Source organism: Phodopus roborovskii, unplaced genomic scaffold, assembly GCF_943737965.1.
Source record: "Phodopus roborovskii unplaced genomic scaffold, PHOROB, whole genome shotgun sequence".
In the NCBI taxonomy this organism is placed as follows: domain Eukaryota; kingdom Metazoa; phylum Chordata; class Mammalia; order Rodentia; family Cricetidae; genus Phodopus; species Phodopus roborovskii.
The window spans coordinates 12,834,946-12,859,838 of NW_026126424.1; the positions used below are offsets into that span (position 1 = coordinate 12,834,946).

Below are 24,893 nucleotides of genomic sequence, written 5' to 3' on the forward strand. Positions count from 1 at the left end.
TTGTAAGTTATTTCTCCTTGAATAAACAACTATTTGGCCTATTCATTTCTCCTAATCCTTATTAAACCACGATACGTCATTAGTATTTTTTGAAAAAGAAACAATCATTTCTCACATTTTCTGCAATATTCTAACCGTAATTAGCACTTTCGGACTGAAAAGTCAGGCTTGAAGGCCATCTTTGATGTACTATTCAGAAATCAATAATAGAAGCTTATTAAGTTTAATATCAAATAGAGTGGCCTCTACTCTTTTAATTATATATATATATATATATATATATATATATATATATATATATATATTTCAAACAAGTATTCAAAATTTTAAAATAAGGAGTTCCCATTTGGGGAAAATTGCAACAAAACTGGCAAAGAAAATATTTCAGAATGAGTCTGTTTTTAAGGGTTTCAGATGTAAACTTCTTTAAGCCTGAAGTATTATTTAAAATGCCATCCATAGGAAATGTAATAACTTTTCCCTAAGTGCATGTTTACATGTGTGACAAGCAATACACATTTAGGGAATGGAATGGAACAAAACAGTTCCAGGGAATATGTTCTTCCCCTAAAAATAAGAAAAAGTAAAAGCACCAGAACTGCAAAAGATAATGTCTACAAATAAGTAATCCCATTGAAAGAAACACAACTACTCGTTTTCCTGTGCATCTGCAAATGAACAAAGACTATCCTCTAATGTCAGTTGTAAAAATGACATGTCTTTAGCTGACACCATGTAGGACTCACTCGTAACTGTCTTTAAGTGAAGCTAACCCACAGGGAGGACTTTGTTTATAATATTATACTCCAGCTGAGCAATACCATTTATATACATGCATGCTAGTAATCTCTGAGTTGGGGCTACATTAAGATGCTTTTATTATTTGGGAACATGGTTAGAAAATGGTGAAAATTTAAAGTAAAATCAGAAAAAAAGGTTGAATCTAAAGTATGGAAAAAATATTCACTCAGGGACAGAATTCATATAAGACCTCCCAATTAGATAAATAAATATTGATGAAATTTTTTCTCCTGCATATATGTGCACACACACACATACACACATAATCTAGTTCCTTGTGTGGTAGTACATGAACTAGATACTATTTTACATAACAAGTTTCCTACATTATAGATATAAGAACATTAATTGGTAACAATTTAGGAGTATTTTCTATACTGTCCAGAGAAGAGTAGAGAATAATTAGTCATTACCATCAATTATTTTTATTTATTTATTTACTTGTGATAAATATAAGGGAAAGGCTTGAGTGCCTCTGTATAAAAAACAAAAAATAGAGGACCGCCATCACCACCAATGAGAGTTCTCCTACTATGTGGGTTCTGAGCAAGTGCCTTTAACTCTCTGGGCCTTCCCACCCACTTCATATCAATGACTTAAACAGAAATACTTGTAAGATGCAGAGCTTAATCTGCTCTCATAGTTTAAAGAATATTTCTTATGCATACTGGACATGATGTCTTCTGACACTATTCTCACCATTTGATCACCTAACCTATAAGTCAGCCACTGATGGACTCCTCCTACAAGCATGACTTGTACCATTTGCTTCTTTTCAGATTAACTTTCTTTTTACTAGGTAATTACTTCATGAGTTCATATTGTGTGCTTGAGCCCCTTCTACAGTCTGTTTCCACTCATTCAGGTAAATTTGGAAAACATTTGCAGGCTACATACTTCCAGACAGTGGATAGGTCTGTAGAATGAAGTACTAAATCCCTTTCCAAATGCATTTTAACCTGCAACAAAAGCTATGTTCTTACAGGGCCATTGACTTATTTTATTTAAGAAATGTACCTTTCTCTGAACATAATAACTTCAGAAGATTTTGACATGAGCCACAGTGAAAACACATTTCACACATTTCCTGCACATGCTCATCGTATATGTACAACTGAGAAAGAAATTTGACTAAGCTATAGTTACTACAATTCTGTATGAAACATTATAGAATTTTCCCCATTTTATTTCATTTTACTTTTTAATTTAATTTTATTTATTAAAATGTTGTTGTAAAGGCCAGACAGGTGACTCCATCATTAAGAGCACATATTACTGTTTTGAAGGACCTTAATTCATTCATTTCCCAGCATCCATGTCAGGAGGGTCACAAATGTCTGTAACTCCAGCTTCAAGGGATCCTACACCACTGGCTCTATGGACACTGCAGTCAGCTGTACATCCTCATACACAGACACATGCACACACACACACATATTTAAAATTAAAATGTTAAAGTATGCAACTTATAATTCATTAAACTTAACTCTATAGTACATACGTGATTGGCAAACAATATTTGAAAACCAGTGCAGTAGAATCTGGAATAGTAATATGATCAACAACTCAGTTTGATTGACATTCCTTAGCTGAGTATATCTTCCTAATGGGCACTATTGCCCTTTGTTACCTAAATGGAACATCTATACTAAAGCCCCTAGTCCCAAGGCTCAGGGATCATTGCAGAAAGGGTTTAAGAGCTAGAGGTGGTAGTTAACAACTGCAAGGAAACAGTGTCTTCTTGAACATAACAAGGCGACCGAATATATGAATTCACAATGGTCACAAAAGCATGCATAAAACCTATGCAAGCCAGTGGCACACCAAATTCCAGAATGGAGAGGCTGGGTGGGCAAGAAATCCTACCCTATACAATAGCCAAAGCACTATTGGCAATTGTAAGCTTCTATGGGAGGGAGTGTCAGTTTTCTCTAAGATTATAGACTCTGGTAAGTGGACCATGACCTAAAGGAAGACCATACATTTGGTAAGTACTGGTTAGCACAAATGGGTCTTTGTAGAGAAAAACAAACAACAAATCAAAACCAAAATAACTCACATAGTTGGGTAATAAGGTGGGGATGGATCTTGGAAGAGTTGTGAGGGGATGAATATGATCAAAACACATTATACAAAATTCACAGAGAAGTGATAATTTTTTTTTAAATTGGCACACCTATATTGGTCCTGCAGATGAACTGAGTGGTCTGAGCACCCACATCTGGAGGCCCCCAACCACAGTAACTCTAGTTCCTCATGATCAGACAAGTATTTTTATGTTCTTCAGGCACCTGCACACTTAAATGTACAAGCACATAATAAGTAAATAAAACATTAAACACCTTAAAAATGCAAATGTGGAAAGACACCAAGTATACAAATTAATTTCTCTTGGTAATGATATTTGTCTTTTTTAGAAACATATAACTTCCATTTCCAATGCCAGAAAGAGTATTTTGAATAAAATAGAAAGCTTTAATACTGAACTGGATAATAAACTGAAAGCACCCTGCACTGGCAGTATGGGGATGTGTTGTTAGGTGGCCCAAGTCAAATAGTTGTAAAACATGTCACTTCAGTGTTCTGAGAAAATCCTAGTGACAATTTTAGCCATATATGGCAACCATTGTTTTTAATCTTGTAAAAATGTTGAGAATATTTTGTGTGATGTCTCTACAGTGAATCAGACTTTGAAGTTCTGACAACCACATCTAAGAGAGTAGCAAAAGTATTTAGCTGAAATATGAAAGCAGTACTATTAGCAGTTTTATAAGGCTAGGGTTTTGCATGATGTACGCTGAAGGTACTTTGTCATAGCCTTCTTTTCAACCCTAGAACATGTTATTGGCAGTTTAAGCTGCTTTTGTGGTCCTATTACTTTTAAACTATAGCAGGCATTTCTTTAACAGAGAAAGACTGTATTGGTTTTGTTCATATGGAGAAAGGTTATTTTCAAAACAGATTGTATAGTGTGGATGAATTTAATATAGAACATATTAGAAATGAGGGACAGCCCCTTAAAATGTGAGGGATGTTCTGTTGCTTAAAATGAGAGTTCCAAGTCCAGCTTAGCTGAGCTTATAGCCCAAGTGGATTTTTATATATGTATTTATAAATCTCAGAAATAGAGTTTTCTGGAAATGTTAACAGGCCCTGAGGTAGAACTTGTGTTCAGTGTATGTATGCTTAAAGATGGAAACATGAAAGATGCTTTCTAATGCTGTAATTTCATAGTTTTATTAGACTGAGTTATGACATGGGAAAATATTCAGAAATTGCAGCTTAAATGAGAAAATGTGAATGGTGTTACTTTTATAAAATACTACCTCAATAGTTCTATTATTAATTTTTAATGCTCAACACCCCTGTGACCTCCTTTATTCTCTCGCTGTCAACATGACAGGCTGGAAAAGAATTGAAATGAGCTGACACAAAATGGAGCATACATTAAGGCCCAACTCGAGTCTCTTGACTCTTTCTAGGACCCTTGCTAAAACAGCCTGTGCTATTCCATATTACAGCAATAGTTAAGGCCCTGTTTGATAGCTCAGGAGTGGCCTGTCTATCTTCCTCCTTCGATATGTTGGCCTGAGCATTCAGTTATGAACATAAGGTAGCCCCATGTCCTTGTAGTTTTACCTTGGCTCATGGACATGCTTCATTCCCACAGCAGACTTCTTCATCTTAGGCTGCCAATTCTGCCTCTTCCAAAAGTGCATTTTGGTCTAATTCAGCAATGCCTTTCTGAGAATGGGGCATCATTGCTTTATGTACATTTAGCAATTTATCACCAAGGAAACTAACCCCCATATCAGTACAGTCAAGAACCTCACCACATTATCTCTGGAAGGCCAAGCTCATGTCACAGCAACAGAGTGTGGAGGTCAACAAGACCAGAAGGAACCTTAGAAGCAAACTTCTCTCTCTTTTTAAATTCAAGTGTAAGAGGATGACAAAGAATAAGAAAAGTGGGGTGTCAGTATTTTGTCTTATAGTTGAAGTTAAATACTGAGCTTTAATGGTTAGTTCTAAGTTGTGAAATCAGGGTGTTTTAAAGATGATACATAATATTAAGAGTCTAGGAAGGATGGAAACGGATTTAAGACTATCAAAAAAGTAGTATAATGGAGATACATTTTCTCTCAAGAGGTGATGGTATTAGCTTTCACTAGCAGCCGTGATATTGAAAAACTCTGGGTAAAGCAGAGGTCAGAGGAGAAGGGAGTCAGTGTGGCTCTCATCTCACCCAGTAGTCAATGCAACTTCATAGTTAATTTGTCCTCCCATAACAATTAGAAAAGTGACTGCTTGCTCCTAAGGTCTTGGCTTCCAGCAATGTCTAATAAAGTAAAATGAAGGAAAGATTAAAAACCCACCTGATACCCCTCCATATGTGGTTCTCTTTCCAATGCCCACAGCAGGCCAGGGTGTTCCATCAGCTTTCAGTCCCATCAGGCCTGAAACAGTGTTGGTGGCTGTAACGCCATCTGCACCACCTGTGAAAAAGCATGTGGATTTTTGTCTTTAGATCTTGAAGAAAGGATGGCTGAAACACATTCAGGCCCATGCAGCCTGAATTCCCTACCCACCAAATTTCTGCATTCATTTGACTATTCTAGCTATGCTTAAATGTTATGGACTTTGTTAAGCTTGGCAGTGATGGCAAATTCCTTTAATCTCAGCACTCCAGAAGCAGAGGCAGGTATATCTCTGCTAAGTTCCATGCTAGTCTTGGTGAGGGTCTTTATGCTGACCCAGAAACTCAAGCTGCCTATGATGAACACATCTTTTCTCTATGCAGTACAGCAGTCTTGAATGCTTGGGATAAGGTTCATGAACTAGGGATAGAGGATAGAATCCTATACCAAAATAAGACAGGGACAAAGAGAACGCTTTAGTGTATTCCTAGAAAGGTTGTCTAGGGCAATACAATTAGAGGTAACAGCCACAGATTCTAGGTGAATACTCATAGAATCATTAGGTTATGAGAATGTGAATCCACAGTGCAATCAGGTACTTTGGCCTTTAAAAATAAGATCAGCACCTTTGGACGAATGGGTCCTATATACATCCTACATTGGGTGTAATGACAATAACACTCTAAAGGTCTGAGAAGACACACAAATAACAGAGGTCTTAACTATGGTGACATAGAAGCTTAGGTAGGAGAAGCCGTCTCCAAAGGTATGAAAAGATATCAAAATGTCAAATGTTTTAACTGTGGTAGGATAGGACATCTAAAAAGACATGATAGGCAAATCATTTCTAGAAATAACACTCCCAGAAATGAATTGAACAGAAGACCTCAGCTTTCTGGGTTATGTAGAAGGTGTGGCAAAGGCTGACAGTGGACCAATGAATGTAGATTGACCAGAGACAAGCAAGGAAACCCTTTACAATCAGGAAATTCCTTGAGGGGCTCTTGAAGGCCCCCATGTCAAAGGCCAACATTCCAAATTGTTGGGACAAGACAGACTTGCAGACTATAGCCATGATTTCTGCATCTTCTTAGGATCCCCATGACAGCACCCCCTACCAGCAGGAACATTTATAAATGTTTGTTTTCATTTATATCGAGTTGGTTATGAATGGTTAATGACCACAACCAATACCTTTAAAGGTAAAAAGGGGATTATGGTATAGATATGAATATTTTGTTTTGGAATGAATTTTCATTTATTGATACAATTTAAGGTCAGTTTTGTGATATGTATATTTCTCCTCTTATTTAGGTATTGTATTTATATAGCTCATTTAGAAATGTAATGTATAATTTAGTATAGATTATAGATAGTTTTACCTATAACAGTCAAACCTTAAGTTAGCTAAGATTTCTAGACATACAGAGATACATTTGAGATGAATAGGCATTCTTCAAACCTCTCAAAGTCCTACAGAATATGGCATTTAAAATCATTTAGTGTTTTTCTTGATAGTGAGACATGACTGCTCCTGGCAATACCACCTGCATCAGAAAGAAAGATGAACATTGAAGAAACTCATTATGGAGTTTGATTTCAATATGGCAATACTTGGACAAGATACTGCGATACTCCTCTTGTCTGGAATGTTTGACTTTATGATGTATTAAACTGGAAATTCAGGACCCACAGAAAAGTGACTACTGAAACAAGATGGACAGTGCTACGGGGTTCCTGCTTCATGGAAGAGTCTGCCAGACAGTCTATAGGATACAGAGAAAAGTGACTGACAAATTGTCAATACAGATGGACAGTTTAAAGTTTCCTGCTTTGCTGAGGAGTCTGACAGACACACTACGGCCTATAGGCTGAAGATAGAACTTTACAGAAGAACTTCGGGTCCCTGACCAGGTAGTGAGTTGTCTCTGTCATTTTTAGAGTTTATATATTTTCCTTCTGTGGTCTTTGAAGGGGCTGAAGACAGATAGTTATGACTATAGTTTTCCTTAGGTTCAAATATAAGTTATATATAGGACTCCAGAATCACAAAGATAGAATAGATGATGGAATGTTTTCTTTAAATCTTGCTAAGTGTTTATGGAATAAATATTGTTAACTGTGATTCTTATTTGATAACTGTTGTGTGATATATTTTGCTATGCTAAGGTTAAAACCCTTCTTTTTATTTTAGACAGAAAAGAAGAGATAATGGGAGATGTCATTCTGTAAGTATGTTTCTCTTATTGGTTGATGAATAAAGCACTGTTGGCCAATAGGAAAGCAAGATAGGCGGGACTAGGAAACAAGGAAGAGAGAGAAAGTAGTAGGGAGGAGTCAAGATGTAGAGACTGGAAAGAATAGATGTCCGGGCCCTCTCTCCAGTATGATGAGACCACATGGTAATATTTAGATAAATAGAAATGGGTTAATAAAAACACAGATCTATCCAATAAGAAACTAGTAACTGGCCAACAGAATTATATCTACATGTGGAATTGGGTTGGGGGATGGGAGGGGAGGGTGGTCAGGATGCATATGAGGGGTTGAGAGGGTAAGAGGGAGGGAGGGAGAGGGAACTGGGATCGACATGTAAAATAAAGTAAAAAAAAAAAAAACAGAATTATGTCTAATACAGCATCTCTGTGTGTTATTTGGGGCTGGCGAGGTGGTGGGACCAGAACAGCAGGAAAACAACTCATAACATGCTAGCCTGGTCTAAATAGTAAGTTCTAAGTCAGCCAGGGTTGCATAAAGAAACCTTGTTGTGGTGATATCTTGTTTGTATTTAAACAAATAAAACTTGCCTGGTGATATGAGTAACCAACTAGCCACTAGTTAACCACTAGTTAAGCCAGGAAGTGGTGGCAAACACCTTTGATCCCAGTACTTAAGAAGCACAGGCTTTAATTCCAGCACCAGGGAGGAGAAAACAGGAAGTGATATGGATGGGCAGAGAAAGAATATAAGGCAAGTGAAGACAAGAGTTAGCCCTGTTTTTCGTCTGATTTGTAGAGGTAAGAACTCTAGTGGCTGGCTGCTCTCCTACTTAGATCTTTCAGCTTTCACCCCTTAATATCTGACTCTAGGTTTTGACCAATTACAATTTGTGCTACACACTCTCTTGGAACACGGAAAAAAAAAAAAAAAAAAAAAAAAAGATTTGTTAAAACCTTTTAATTACCATGACTTGAATCTCTTAATCATTACATGAGTGTATTGATGTAAAGGTTTTCAAACCAATGCAAGTTTTTGGGTAATTGCAGTGCCTTTGCAAGTTAAAGTGTGTAAGACATTGGGCTTCAGTCTCACAAATGCAAGGGAGACAAATGTAAATTCAGTGTGTATGTAGTTGTATTTTTCAACCTTATGACAGATGCAAACGCTGCTACTAAGTTGTTACATGCTGAGGCCCTCAACTTTTGAGTTATCTGTTAGAAGTGTAGATTATTTTATATTGCATGTGTTTTAAGATGTGCAAAATAGGATTCTGCTTTTCAAAAGTAGGTGTATGCCTTGTGTATTTGTGGAACCAAGTGGTTCATGTAATTACATTTCTTAGAAGACGTGTGTGTGTGTGTGTGTGTGTGTGTGTGTGTGTGTGTGTGTGTGAGTGAGTGAAGGGTCTGTTTCAACATGACTGTACCACTGCACCATTGGGGAGCATTAATAACTGGGCATCTGATACAATTCCAGCTCTTACCTTCCTTTGCTGCTCTTGCGATGCTTACGATATCAGTGACATTTGGGGTCAACTTGGCAAAAAATGGAACCCGAACAGCTTGCCTAACCCAGCGACAGATGTTCCTCACCAGCTCTGGATCCTGTTCAAATAGGTTAGTTAAATATAGAACCTAATTAAAGATTTGTGATCAAAATGGGCCCCCAAACAATATCAAAGCTGGACACATGAAAGATAAGTGGTGCCGACCAAAAACTACATGACACAATTCTCAGATTCCTCCCTGGCATGACTCCTAAATGTATTAGGTGCTAAGGCAAGCACTCTTCCAGTGTACTGAAGATCCATTCCAGAAAGGTTACATTCCTTTAGGGAGTTTTTGTAAATAAAATTATGAAGAAGGAAATGGGGCAAAGTTTCTTGGTTTTCAGTTAAATGGTATCATAAACACAATATAAATGCATGGTTCGAAGTTCAAAAATCATTATAAAGGGAAATACTATAGAGTTTCTGTTATCTTCATTGTTGGAAGCATATATATATATATATATATATATATATATGTATATATGTATATATATGTATATGTATATTGAATGTCATCCGATGTAAAGTCTGTTATTTTCATTAGAGAACACAGACTCGTGGTGACCTATTATCACAAGAAACTCTGTGACCTTATCATCCACCTGATTGCAATTTGTACTTATGCTAAGACGACTTTGCAGCCTTGGCTTGCACATGAGCTGCTCAGTGATGTTAGCTTACTTGTCCAGATGTTACTAAGATAATCAAAGTTTTTCAATAGTTCTTTCTTAAAGAACTGATCAAAATGGGAGGGGGGAGGAATAAAATATTGCAATGCTCTTTTTAAAAGCAATAAATGAGCATTTTTTCTAAGCTTACTTTCTGTGATATTTCAGGCTTTTATTTTTTTTCATGGGACCAGTGTCATTCTTAGAAAGACAACCAACCTTCTCATTGAATAATTTTTCTGTTATAACATTCTTTGATTTCAATACATACAATAGCTTTATTACTATTATTATTTAAGAGAAAAAATATTCTCACAAGTGCTAATAATATACTGTGATGAATTAGCTTAAGAAAGCAACAGCAATTCATTATCAAACTTGGCAATATTATCTTAGAAAGTTACAAGTTGTTTGATAAAAGAAAAAACAGAAAATATAGACATACATTTTAGTCAGCAAGTATCTCATTTGTAATTAATGTTTTTTATGTGTAGAAGATGTTGCTTTTGGTGTACTAACCTTTTGAGTTTGTTGAAGATGAAATTTCTAATGTTTTAACCTTTAAAGGAACCTTTTCACTTAATTTTACCATGCTTTGATTTGTCACCCCATACTACTGTAAAAGTTATGAGTTTCTATGCTGAGATACTGCAGCGAGGTCATTTCTGTTGATTGTTAGTTCAATTGAGCCTGACTCAAGACTTTCAACAAGAAATCTTTGGCTTGGCTTGTTCACTTTTCAGAACAGTAATTTCTTCATTAAGCATAAATATTAAAAAGCACTATATGGAATGCTCTGTGGGGCATACTGTGCATTATGAATAGTAAAATCAAGAGACTTAGCTGTACAAATTCTAACTCATGAAAATGGAGATATGCCCTGGCCCATGCAATGCTCATGAAATATTTATGACTACTGCATTGTTATTGTGATGGCAGTTGCATCCCTGCAACTTTCATTTCTAAGTTATGAATTTCCATGGGACTTAGCCTAGAAATGACAGTAACTCCAGATGATATGAATTGTATGTCCTCTGTGAATGTGCTCTTGAAGGTAGAATTGGACAATAATTTAAAGACCACTTGAATAGCCTAATATATAGAAGGTAGGCTAGTATGAATTACTAAAACATATTTTAAATCTTATTCAGTCCCGATAGAGTAAACACTAACAATTGGTTAGTGTGGCTTTCAATAACATTGACTCCCATATGTTTATAATTTACTTTGAATATTTGTCAGAGGTTTTTTTGTTGTTTGTTTGTTTGATTGATTGATTTCTACTAGTAGACTACTTTAAGCAAGTGTCCAGTACCCCAGTTTAGCAATCTGGAATTTGTTCAAAGATTTTCAATTTCCTAAAGACATACAGTTCTTGTATAAGTGTAAACATATTGAATCATCGTCCTCATTTTTTGAGATAGCATAATTTGACCTTTCTGTAGTTCTATGAGGCTGATCTACTCAGACACATTTTTCTTTTAATCATCAATCTCATGCAAGTCAGCTAGAAGCAATCACCATAGCAAGACAAAACTTAAATTGAATGCTTGAGAAATTTTTATAACAATCTCTGATCAACATTATTGTATAACTATTCATATACAACAGCAATAGCAAATATCCCAAAATTAATAACATGATCAGACAAATATATCTATTTTGGGGAATTAAGGGTAAACTGTAATCATTCACAACTTCCTCATTTCTTCACAGTTTTTATATGAAATTTGGTTCTAAATACTATATATTTGTTCTGTGCCTTGATCTTCCCATTGTCTGGATAGCTTTGCTTTTGTTAATGAATCAGGTTTTCAATCCTTATTTACATATTTTCTAATAATTTCTCCTCACAGATCATAAAAGTAAGAACAGGTGTTATTTTCTGGCAGAAAGTATTGATCAGCTAATTACATCAAATACAATAAAAATAAAACAACAACAAAAAATACTTTCAGAACCCAAAATACATTTGCTATGACAATGAAGGAAGAATTAACTAAAAACTTGGTAAAATATTTATTTCCAAAATTGTCTTAGGCTGTCTTATGCTCTTCAGTAACCATTTATCTTAATTATTGTATTTGACCCACCATTCTCCAGTGAACTAAACCTCGCACTAAGCTGAGCAGATCTCTAGAGTTGACCAACCCCAAGGCTAAAAATAACATCTGAAACTCCAGAATCCCTCTGTTGCCAGAGATCACCTAAGGTCCGCTTCTATAGATTTGTTGGATGTATGGATTTGTGACATTGTCCTTTGGCTATAAAGGTCAAATTCCCTCTTTTAACATGAATTTATGTTTTTTTGTTTTAGTGAAATCTATTTGCCTCAGGATAAATTCATCCTTATGTCCTAAAAATGGAACTTGGTGTTTTTTTAATTTACTTTTTTTATATATCTATTAAAATCCAAGTTGGGTCAGAGGAGATGGCTCAGCAAATTGACAACATTGGGCAGCTCACAACTACCTGTAACTCTAGATCCAGGAGATCCAACAGCCTGGTCAGGCCTCTGTGGCTATGCAAACACACACACATAAGAACACAGGCATACACACACACACACACACACACACACACACACACACACACACAAATAAAACTAATAATAAAAATAAAATCTAGGCTATTTCTGGATTTAAGAACAGCTGAATATACTCATAATAAATGGCTATCTAGAAGCATGGAGTCTAAACATAATGTTTTATGCATCAGTTTTTATTCAGAAAAAAAGGACAATTACTTTTTAAAAATTAATAGCTTTAAGCTTCTTTCACCAAATCTAATAAACATAAAATCTAGTGGAATTAAGAACTTTTTTTTTTAATAGGCAATATCAAACCCAATATCTGACCTTAATTTCCAAGCTCCTTTTTAGGAGAACCTGGTATCTCTGCATGCATGTGTGCATATGTTATGTATTTTAATGCTTGTTAACGCTGAAAAGTGCTCTAAAGAACATCATGTTTCTTTGGGGCAGACACATAAGTGACATCATCAGCAGAAAGGCACTGGTGTGCTTAAGGGTTGAGTGGCAGGCCTGGGAAGTAAATGATGCTTTTGAAGGTACCACATGAACCAAAGGTACCAGGGCACATTTAAGCAGTGCTACAAAGAAAACAAGAGCAGCCTAGAAAAAAATTGACCCATTTGACAGTTTTCATGAAAGCCACAGATGTCAGTGCATACATGCAACCCAGCATTTGAGAGACCTGAGACAGGAGGACTGCCATGAGTTCAGGACCACTTTTGACTTTTTAGTGTACACAAGCCCCATTGGGGGCTACATAGAGAAACCCTTCCTCAATGAAAAGGAAGGCAGTAGGGAGGGAGGAAAGGATGGAGGGAAGTGCACATGCAGGGCAGCTTAGTATCTGCCCAGTGACTGTTCTCTTGGAGAATTTCCTGCAAATCCCACAGAATGACGAAGTACAAACTAGAAGATCTGAGCAACACATGCACCTCACATAGTTTCATGGTGTAACAGTAACTGTAAAGCTTGGCTTCTGAATTAAGCCTTTAGATTCTAATTCTAGTACCTGCTATATCTTTAGCTCTCTGGACGTAGGGCCTGCCCTTCTACTTCACTGGCCCTTGGGATGCCCTCTCTGCTGTCTGGCAGCAATTGGTTGTAGATCTCAGTGGTGTGCCCCCCACATCCCCACTGCCTTCAAAGAAAAGCACCCCAGAGTGAAGCCAGGTGCTCTTCTTGAGAAGCTAAACTACAAGTGAAGTTTTTGACTTGAAGAAACATTTCTCTCCAATTTACCTGGTAATTTTCAGTCTGTACAATTCTTTTCAAAATGGGTTTCTTAGAAGATGGCATTTCAATGAATTCACTGAAAATGTTACCAGTTATAAAATGTTTTCCACTAAGAAACTCCTAAGTCTTAATTCACATGACATGACAAGAGCTGGATAGTGTTTTTATTACTTCTCCTTCTCTGATGGAGGGAACTGGGGCCCGGAAGATCAATCTGAGTGCCTATTTCATCTTCTTAATTTTCTTTCCCATTATCATGTTCTAAACCATCATCTCCTTTAGCAAAATTGCTCCCTAACGTGAGATTCAGCCATCCCTTGTAAACTAGAACTATAAAAGGATCCAGCTTCATTTATACCTGTGAGACCAGATGTAAGTAGAAGGTAATAGGAAAAGAAGACAAATTTATCTTTCTGTGTCAATAAACTAGGGCAGAGTTCACTAAGGTAAAAGTATTAGCAAATGCAAAAATCTTGTGTTGGCATGGAGATGGTTTGAACAGACTCAGGTCTTAACATTGGGTTTCTCAAAAGTTTTTCTTGCTTAAGCATCATGAGTGGTAAAACTACTTTGGGAAATGTCTTGGTAGTTTGCTATTAAAGTAGCCATACACTTAGTAACTATCGAGAAATTCCATTCAGCTATATATTCAAAAGATATGATGACTTAATTTCAAACAAAGATTTTACACATGAGTGATTTTAGCAACTTTTCTAAAGTAGTTCCACATTGGAAATGACCCCAATATCAATCTGAATAAATGAATGTACGATTGAGATCCATCTAATAAGAGTAATCAGAGGCAAAAAGAAACAAAAGAGTGAATAGTGCCACAATGTAGCATGGCTTAAAAAAATATTTTGAATGTAGGCATTGAAGATTGCATGCTTCACACGAGTGCATTTATAGGAAATTCTACAAAAAGTAAAACTACTCCAGTGGTAAGCAGAGCATTGTGTCCTGACTCAAGACTAGCATCGAGGGGAATAACTGGGGAGTGGAATAGAGCAATTTTGTAGTATGCTAGAAAGAGTTTTGGAGAGATGTAGTCATTGCCAAAATATATCAGACTCTGGTTTGCTGTATTCATTGAATCATGGGTATAATGTGTTGTCATAACTTTGTCTAAATCTTATAATAATCAAGGGGACTCACATGTGGAACAGCAAAGTATGAGGGGCTTCTGTGCAATGTGAGATTATTCTTTCAGTAAGTGTTTTTGACTGGCTGTCATTGCAGTTGACCTATGGTGAGCACCTAAATGAATAAAACCAGGGAGTTGGAGCAGACCCAAAAACAAAATCCAAGTGATAAAATACACGATGGGTGTAAAATATTACTAAAAGAAGTCATCATAGGTCTTTGTCAGTTCAGATTGTTTCAGAATATACAAACCATCACCTGCTACACAGTAGCCATTCATGAAATGGTGTCAAACATTTCTCTGCCTAAATCAACAGAGACCCTTTCCTTCTATTTAATTTTGAAGGAAATAGTATCATAAAATTATTTTGGTCTAGAAAAACTGAATCAATAACCATTTTATACTCTATATACTGTGTTTATTTAAGGATATATGAGATATGATATTTAAGGATATATGAGATATGATCCCTATTCTTAAAAAGTGATGTTTTATAAGATGTACATAATAAGCATAAAAGTTTACATATGTGAAGATAAGGAATACATGTGTATATGTACATATGTATATATTTTAGTCTAGTGACTGAAACCAGGATATTGCACCTGCTAGAAAAAGACTTGGCCACAGAGTTCCACCTCTATCTCTTTATTTCTGTGTCTAAGGCAGTACAAAATGTCACAGGGTCATTTGTATGTTCCTTCTCTGCAGACACACAGCTTTCTCTAGTCTATCACTAAAAACCCTTGCTTATTTCCCCTCTCTCGCCCCATCCCTCTCTCCCTCCATCTCTCCCTTCCTCCATCCCTTCCTCCCTCCATCCCTCCCTCCATACCTTCCTCCCTCCGTTTCTCCCTCCCTCTGTCCCTTCCTCCCTCCCATTTCTCTAGACTGCCTCGTAGAAGCTTCTTGGGCCAAGCATCCCACCCCTCTCAGCCCAGAATCAGTTAGTAAATCCCTGTCTCTAGAGTGTGCCCATATGTTCCTCTTAACAACATTTGTCAGCATGGTCAGAACTGTCTTCTTTATCACCTCTTTGTCTCTACTAGCCTATGAATCCTTTTAGGGCTGTATCTTCTTCTTGTATAATCTGTAAACCCAGAGCCTTGAACACAAGAAAATCCCTTAAATTTTGTGTTGAGTGACAAAAATGAAGGCTACCTAGTTGTGTGTCAGTATTACACTCCAGATTACAAGCAAAATTACTTTTTATGTTCTATGGAACCAAAACACACTATAGAAACCAAGCATACATTACATGCACACACACACACACACACACACACACACACACACACACACACACACACACTTGATTCACCCTATGGAAGTGTGAAAATTACTGAAACTTTATAGGATCCTCAAGCTACCCACAGCGCTTCTGTCTGGTACTGAGTCTTCAGAGTCTTCAACCTTGACCCTATCTCAGCCATCAGACCTGGGTACCCGAGAGTCTCCTGGAGAAGGCAGAACCTGTTTATTGTCATGAAAGCTGGAGGAAGGTTTCTATGTCTTTAAATCCAGTCCCTGTGACTATGACTTATTGTTGCTTGTTATTGCTTGTCCCTGGCATAGCACTGCACTGGCATTCTTGGTGTAGATGCTTTCCACTGTCATTCTATCTCAGAAGCTGATAATTTTCCTTGTAGGGTAAGAATCAGCAAGTACTATGACTCTGTCCCTCACTCCTCATTTCCTAGGGTTCTGCGTCTGCTATTTCCATCCTTTGTCATGACCTTCATGCCCTCTCATTCACTTTCCACAAGCTCATTTCTTCTTTACTCACAAATGACAGTGCTAATGGTTACAAAGCTGGAGAAGTTGTACCTGTTCAAAACTCCTGCCTCTGAATATCTGTGGCCCATAGTTCAATGCACTACCTCATGGTGCTATTCATATCACCAGCTTACTGTGCCACACCTTAACTCTAATGTAACTATTCCACTGTGATTAAAAAACAAAGCAAAACAAAAGAAAACAAGCTGGGATTAGACTGAACAACATTAGATAGGACATGTCAATTTCAAGTTCTGACTTTTTGGTTGTTAACTTGTCACCTGAACTGGTGAGCACTTATGCTAAGTTACTCAGGAGATAAAAGGAATTTAGAAAGTTCTTGCATTTTAGGCAGCATTACCAAACATAGTTACTACTGATATCCTTCTCCAAGAATAGACTGATCCTGCTACATGCGTGGGAGAGCTGATGATCTCTCATGGCTCAATTCTCCACCTCTGTCTGGATTTTGAACTGAGATCATGTTCCTCTAAGGGAGGTCCCAGCCAATGGCAGGACAATCATGCCACAAGCTACCACATTTGTGTCCCATAGCCAACTCTTTAATTAGGATATCGTTGGCCCAATGCCTTCTCCTTATTGGGACAGCAAAGAATTCTATCAAATCTTTCAACTCAGATGACTTCTCACAAACCGGGTAAACGAAGCTGTCTTCTATACCAATTTGTTCAAGGAAGGGTACCTCCTACTTTCTCTTCTAAGAGGTTCAGTGTGGCTGGATTGATGTTGAGGTCTTTGAGCCATTTGGACTTAAGTTTTGTGCATGGCAACAGACATGGGTCTATCTGAAGTCTTCTACACACTATCCTCCAATTGTGACAGCACCATTTGTTGAAGATGCTGTCCTCACCTCATTGTATTCTTTTAGCTGTTTTGCCGAAAATCAGGTGTTCATAGGTGTGTGGATTAATATCAGGATTTTCAATTTGATAACATTGGTCTACCTGTCTATTTTTGTGCCAGAACTATAGCTCTGTAGTAGAGTTTAAAGTCAGGAATGGTGATGCCCTCTGCAGGTCTTTTATTGTCTAGGGTTGTTTTGGCTATCCTGGGTCTTTTGTTTTTCCATATAAAGTTGATTATTATCCTTTCAAGGTCAGTGAAGAATTGTGGTGGTATTTTAATGGGGATTGCATTGAATCTGTAGATTGATTTTGGCAAGATTGCTTCCTGAACATAACTCCAGGGGCACAGACACTGAGAACAAGAATTAATAAATGGGACCTCTTCAAACTTAGTAGCTTCTGTAAGGCAAAGGACACAGTGGACAAGACCAAACGGCAGCCCACAGACTGGAAAAAGATTTTCATCAATCCTATATCCGACAAAGGGCTGATCTCCAAAATATACAAAGAACTCAAGAAACTAGTCAACAAAACACCAAACACTTCTATTTAAAAAATGGGGTAAGAACTGAAGAAAGAATTCTCAATAGAGGAAATCAAAAAGGCTGAAAGACACTTAAGAAGGTGCTCAAATTCTGAGCTATCAGGGAAATACAAATCAAAACAACTTTGAGATACCATCTTACTCCTGCCAGAATGGCTTAAATTAGAAACACCAATGACAACTCATGCTGGAAAGGATGTGGAGAAAGGGGAACACTCTTCTACTACTGGTGGGATTGCAAACTCGTACAGCCATTTTGGAGATCAGTATGGCGGTTCTCAGGAAAATGGGAATTAGTTTACCACAGGACTGGGCAACCCCCTCTTAGGCATATACCCAAATGATCCACATCCATGCAACAAAGACATCTGTTCAACTATGAGAATAGCAGCATTATTTGTAATAGCAAGAACCTGGAAGCAACCAAGTTGCCCCTCAATTGAAGAATGGATAATGAAGATGTGGCACATCTATACAATGGAATACTACTCAGCATAAAAAAAAATTAATGGAATCTTCAAATTCGCAGGCAAGTAGATGTCACTTGAAGAAACCATCCTGAATGAGGTAATCCCATCACAAAAAGAGGAACATGGTATATAATCACTCATATATGGATTTTAGACCTAGATCAAAGGATCACCAGCCTATAATTCATACCACCAAAGGAACTAGGATACAAGGTGTACTCTAAGAGATTCACATAAAGTCCCTCACAGAAGCAGGAAGGGACAAGTCCCCCAGAGCACAACGGAAGTGGGGGGGGGAGCACACAGAATATAAATATTCTGTATAACTGTCATCGTCGCCAGACAAAGGCACCTCTCTTTTTAGCAGCAACTCCAACTCCTCTGTCTCTGCTACATCCACTGGATGCTCTCCATGCTTGTTAGCTTGAAATGGGTTCCCACCGTGACAAAGCAACAGCTTCACTATAGCTCTATTGTCACTGCTGGCGGAATCGTGCAGGGGGGGTGTCATCATCTAATCCTTGATTATTCACATCTGCTCCTGCTGCTATAAGTATTTTAGCAACATCATAATATCCAACATTGCATGCTTCATGTAAAGGCGTCCAACCTGCAAATGTACAGAGAAGTAGGAGAAAGTGAAGGGGAGGAGAGGGAAACACGTGTGACTAATAAGATTGAGTCAGGGTAGGAATAGAAGACAGGAGAGTAAGAGAGGGAGAGAGAGAGTGAGAAAGAGAGAGAGGGAGAGAGAGAGAGCATAAAAGAGGAAGCCAATATTGGTTTGAAGAGAAAACTGAACCCAAAGAAAGGTCTAAAGACCTACAAGACTGCCACCAACTAACAATTTGAGCATCCGTGGAAAGGCAACCATAAATTCCCTTCCTAGATAGGATAATGAGATCAACAACTAACTTATCCATGGAGACCTCATCTAATACCTGTTGGAAACAGGTATGAAGCAAACACCCATACCTAAACACTGAGTCGAACTAGAACCTAGATGCATATGGAGAGGACAAGACCAGATTGCAGAAACACATAGTGACAGCTGACCTTTACAAGGAGGCACTAATGGGTCCCCAGACTGATAGCTGGGAATCCAGTATGGGACTGACTCAGGCCCCCCTGAATATGGGTCTCAGCCAGAAGGACTGAGCAGTCTAAGGGACCTCAGACAGTGGAACCACGATGTATCCCTGGTGCACAAAAGGACCTTGGGGACATATCCCCCATGGAGGGACACTGCCTTAACCTAGAGACAGAGAGAAGTCCTAATCCCTACTTCGAATGCCATGTCAGATATAAATGAACCCACCTGGATGGCATTGCCCTAAATGTGGAATTGGGGTTGGGGGGGATGTGAGGGGAGGGAGGTCAGGGTGCATGTGAGGGGGCAGAGAGCATAAAAGGTAAAAGGGATGGAGAGAGGGAGGGAGGGAGAGGTCCTGGGATAGACATGTAACATAATAAATTAAAAAACAAACAAACAAACAAACAAAAAACCTGGTACACAAGTAATTCTACTTCTTCCTTTCTAATTCCACCAGCCCCAGCTCCCATCAAATTCCCTACCCTTCTTATTCCATCTGGGGACCAATTCCTAGAAGACTCAATTGCTAATGTTGCCTACCATAGTATTATCTATACTCTGCTTATTAAAATGGTTGCCCAACATAATCTCAAGAAAACAATATATATAGAAACAGGCGATGCACATTGTCTCCTGACAGAGCTAGTAGGTGTTCAAAGTCATGAACCAGCTGAGCTCAACTGATCCTCTAGCAAGTGCCCTAATCATTGATTAGAACATACTAAAAAGATGTCATTGGGTAATAACAAGAAGGCAGCTGCTTGTACCACCATGTATAGATTCATTTTGGATAAAGGCAAATGAGTATTTACATGCATAAAAAGGAGTTTTTATTCTGTATGGATGTCAGGCACCTTGAAATTTGTTTCCTTAATGAAAAGCATCGATGTAAACAATATAACAATTGATATTTTGCACATCTGTTGGTCTATTCACTCAGCTTAAGTTTTCTTAGGCTGGAGTTAGAAAACAACCACAGGCATTAAACCTCAGTATTTTTATAATCCCATATTGGTGTGAATGATTAACTAAGCCAGGGAGGAGGCTTGTGTAACACTCACTACAGTGCCCTGGAGTGCCCACTATGCTGATAGATGCATTTAGGAAGAAGACAGTCTAGGGAAGTCATGCTTCTGTCCTGGGAACTTGATGAAATTCAAGCAAGAAGGAATTACTGCCGAGGCAATTTGAAATAACATAGCAGAGCAAACTTCAATCCCTTGACAATGGATGGTTTCAGCTAAAGAGAACTCATCCATAACGAGCTGATGCTGTTCCGTGAGGAATTTCTTCCTGTGGTTGTAGGAAGAGCAGGGAAGAAATATCTAAATTGCTTTGGCTTGTTTGTTTTGCTAGCTCTTTGGACTGATTTCTTTCTTTGAATTGAAATGAGATGCCAGAAGTGAAGTGACTATTAAGAGTAATCTGGCTGAAATTCATGGTTTCAAACATGGCTCTTTGTAAGTGTGACATTTAGACGCCCTTGGCATAAAACTTGTAGATACTAGCTTTTACTCAAAATCATGACCAGTTCCAAATCCATTGGTTTATTTATGAACATTAGAGTAGCGGATTTGAAAATTACATTCCTTGAGGTGTGTGTGTCTTAGTTGCTATGGTAAAATACCCTGACCCAAAAGAAAAACTTAAGAGAACAAGGGTGTATTTTAGCTCAAAATTTCAGGCTACAGTCTATCATGGCAGCACACTAAAGGCGGCAGTGAGTTAAAATAGTAGTCATGTCACAACCATAATCAAGAGAGAAATGAAAGCAGAATTAGTAGTAAGTTAGCTATCTCTACTCTCACAGAGTCCAAGGCCTTCTGCCTAGGAATAGTGTTACAGTGGGCAGAGTCTTCCCACTTTAATAACTGGGTTAAGGGAAGTCCATCATAGCCACCATGCTCACAAGCTAATATGATCTAGGTAACACCCTCATTGAATTCTCTTCTCAGGTGATTCTAGATTTTGGCAAGCTGACAATTCAAACTAGCCATAACAGTGTGTGTGTGTGTGTGTGTGTGTGTGTGTGTGCGCGCGCGCGCGTGCAAGCGTGTACATGCATTGTAGATTAAAAAAGAAAAATAGTTTCTATTTTTAAATTTTAAGTCTTCCAGATGCCAAGGAATGAAAAGATGGCCAGATCATCCCATTTTGAGTTTATCACAGACATTTTGAGAGATAGATGAAAGTGACAGAAAGGTTTCAGGCTAGAAAGAAGCAGTGATCTGTCTGTCTTCTTAGAGGATATGCAGAGTCTCTGGAGAATTGAATATGGTTCCATGTTCCTTTGAAATGAATGTCTGTTCCTTTAAGGATTAATAACCATGATTCTGGGGCTGGAGAAGTGGCTCAGTGGGAAAATGTGCTTACTGTACCTGAGTCCTAGAACCTACATAAAAAAGACAATTTCACATCTACTGTAACCCCAGTACTGTGTGGTCAGAGACAAGAAGGTCACTGGAACAAGCTACCACTGGGATATATTCCTAGCCCTCTCTTTAAAACTTTTCATTTTGAGATAAGCTCACAACAAATGGCCCCAATTGGCCATGACCTTGCATTTCTTTTGCACCAACTTCCCAAGTAGCAGGGACTTCAAGTCTAGAGCCCAGATTCAGCTAAAGCAATTGTGTTCTCTACTCTCCTATAACTGAAAAACAAGTACTCAATCTAAGCTTTGACTAGTGCATATTCAACCAAAATCAGTTATCCAGAGAAGTGTTAAGCATTCATGTTGTGGTATGAAGTGCACTGCACACAAAGAATGTTCCAGTGACAGACCACAGCCTATAGATAGCAGGGAGATTCTTGGTATGCTTCTCTTTATCCTGTGGGTTTCTGTCTTCTTCATTTCTCTAAAATGTTTTCTAGCCAGAGTGAAGTCTTGTGATTAGGGGTTTCTATGGATACTTAGTTATTATCCAGTAGGGAAGGGTATGACTTATTATTTCATGTTTCATGAAAAGCTGTTGACTTCTTTTGATTTATCTCTAGCTAACTGATTTTAACTTGGGATATAATTAATACCTGATTAGGCAAATAGTGGCCAAGGGAAACTGAACACATGTTTTTGTGGCAGCTTGTGCACAAGATATGTCTCTGAGCACTTGTGCTCAGAAAGGAGCCATGGATTGAGAAGACATTGGATTGAGACATGGACTTTGTCTTAAAACAACAACAACATTCCCTTAGAACTGAAAAATAATTTCATTTATGGCAATGAAAATTTACTAGAATCAGTATAATATCTAAATAGCCTTTGGGGTTTCAATGTGTCTCCATCCCTCTATAAGTCCTTTAGCATTTGAGCATATTAAAATGAGCAAGCCCTCATGCAATTCAAAAAACCTTTGAAGGAAAAAAAAAAAGGATGTACACCGGCAGATCCAGGGAAGCTAGATTTAAAATGTATTAAGAGTAGCTATGATTTCTTAAAAGATGGATACATACACAGAGAATGGTAATATAGCCCATAAGGGAAAATATCTTGAGGCACTAAAATTAAATGAAAATATGATCTCCTCTTCACTTTGAATACCTGCGTGATTACCAATTCGACAAGGATCTTTCATTTATCCCAACTCAACTTCACGGAAGTGCCTGAAGCCTGCATTGTTGATAAGACACTTGATGAAGCTTGCATAGGGGAAAAATCTTCACACTGCTTGATATATAGAATCATATTAGTACTAAAACAGATGGGTATTTACCTGTGCAGTATTCAACAAATGAAAAGTACCCAGAGGTGGCTAAATTTAGATAGTTTAAAACTTTGTATTTTTTTTTCCTTTAAAAATCAATACTGTGGTGAACTTTCCCAGGTTACAAATTAACAGCTGGACAGCTGTATGTAATATGAGCGAATTAGAAGTTTAGATAATAATGGCTAAGGACTTGCAACATACAGAGCATGCTGCTTCATACTTTTCTGTTTGCCAATAATTCTGGCTCTTAACACACAGCTCATACAGATCCTGCAATAACAATTTACAAACTATTTATTTTTTTTTTTGAGACAAGGTTCACTGTGGAGACTTGACTGGAACTCACAATGTAGGACAGACTGCTCTCAAACTCACAGAGATGTATTTGCCTCTGTCTATTGAGTGCTGGGATTAAAGGCATGTGCCACCCACTCTTGCCTTATGCATGTAGTCTTTTAATATTGATGTTTTGGTATATGAAATAAATGTAAAAACAACCCAAAACAAGTTGCTTTATAGAAGTATATATAGAATAAATGGAACCTACATAAGCAGTTAGATAATGATTTTCATCTGATGTGAAATGGAAGGATCTAGTGAGTAGGGAGGAAGCAGGGAGGAGGAAGCACTGCTACTTGGTTCCACTTAGAATTAGACTCATCCTCCAGAATATTTTATTCTTTTTTCTTTGGAGAATAAAACAAGGAAGGTCACATGGAAGGTCCATGTTTAAGAAATCTAACCCCATTCATGTCTCTGAATCATGAAAGATGAAGTAAGGAGAGTAGCTTAAAGAGAAAATGGTCTAATGTGAAGAACAGACCATACAAATAAGAATTCAAAGCAGACAGAATAGATTTTTAAGATAAGTATAACTTGTTTCTTTCATAGTCTTGAAGTAATTTTAATATATTTGTGTTTTACAACATGTAATACTGAATATAACAAATTGGAACTGGAGGATGCTAATCAAAGTGGCTCCAGGGATCCTAACTATTAGGAGAGAGCAATTTCCTCAAGCAAGAAATATAGTCAAGAGGGGTAGACTTGGAAGAGAAGTGGTAAAAGATGTTTGGCATAATTAGGTGAGGTTCCTATAAGACTGCCTAGCTGAAGGAATCTGGGGCTGAGTTTATTAAATTGTGTTTTAGGAGTTTGAGAAATGTAAAGTTGGTAGGTATCAGAGCACGGCTGAAGTTTTGTGAATTAAGAGAAGAAAAAAGGTTTTAAGTTGTGAGATCATAGGTGAGATCAAGCAGCTGAATGTTTGCAATAAAGACGAAGGAGAGGGAAGGGGAAGAAGAACAGGGAGAGAAGAGAATGAGGTCCCTGTTCTAAAATACTGCTCTAAGGAATTAAAAAAGGATGGCAAGTAAAATTTCATCAATAAATAATGCCCTCATGCATTGGCAATTGAAGAGTTATTATCTGAGATGGAAGGCACATTGAATTGGGTTTAAGGGCATTTGAGAACATGTAGAATCAACAGTAAATTTAAACTGACCTATCAGACCTGATAAATGTACTTGACATAAAAATGTACATAAATACATGCATTAATTATGTTACACTTCACAATTAGAATTAAGAACACCATGAAAGTGATCATTTGCTATGCTGTGCTGTGCATTAATATAGGCAGAAAGAGAACCTGCAATTAAATGTGACAGACCTGATTTACCTATCTCTGAATTCTTATATTTTTGGTTGTGAGCCTAGCTGAGCCATCTCTCCAGCCCCCAATGTCTGAATTCTTACAGTGTGAAACGAGTGGCAGTTGGAGACCCAAAGAATGAACTATGATAATTAAATATATAATTGATATTGCAGATATACATGGGACCTGAGCGAGTGATTGAAATTATTTCTGG

The 24,893-nt window shown here is 37.6% G+C and overlaps 1 protein-coding gene across 1 annotated transcript in view; it reads right to left on the reverse strand.

Annotated features, from left to right (window-relative positions):
* Dpyd (dihydropyrimidine dehydrogenase) overlaps positions 1–24,893 on the reverse strand; it is an 817,241-nt gene that overhangs the window by 197,916 nt on the left and 594,432 nt on the right. The window contains exons 17-18 of the mRNA XM_051185598.1: positions 8,923–9,043; positions 5,178–5,297 (exon numbers count right to left, since the gene is read on the reverse strand). Coding sequence (XP_051041555.1) covers positions 5,178–5,297; positions 8,923–9,043 — 241 coding nt within the window. The remainder of the gene's footprint in view (positions 1–5,177; positions 5,298–8,922; positions 9,044–24,893) is intronic.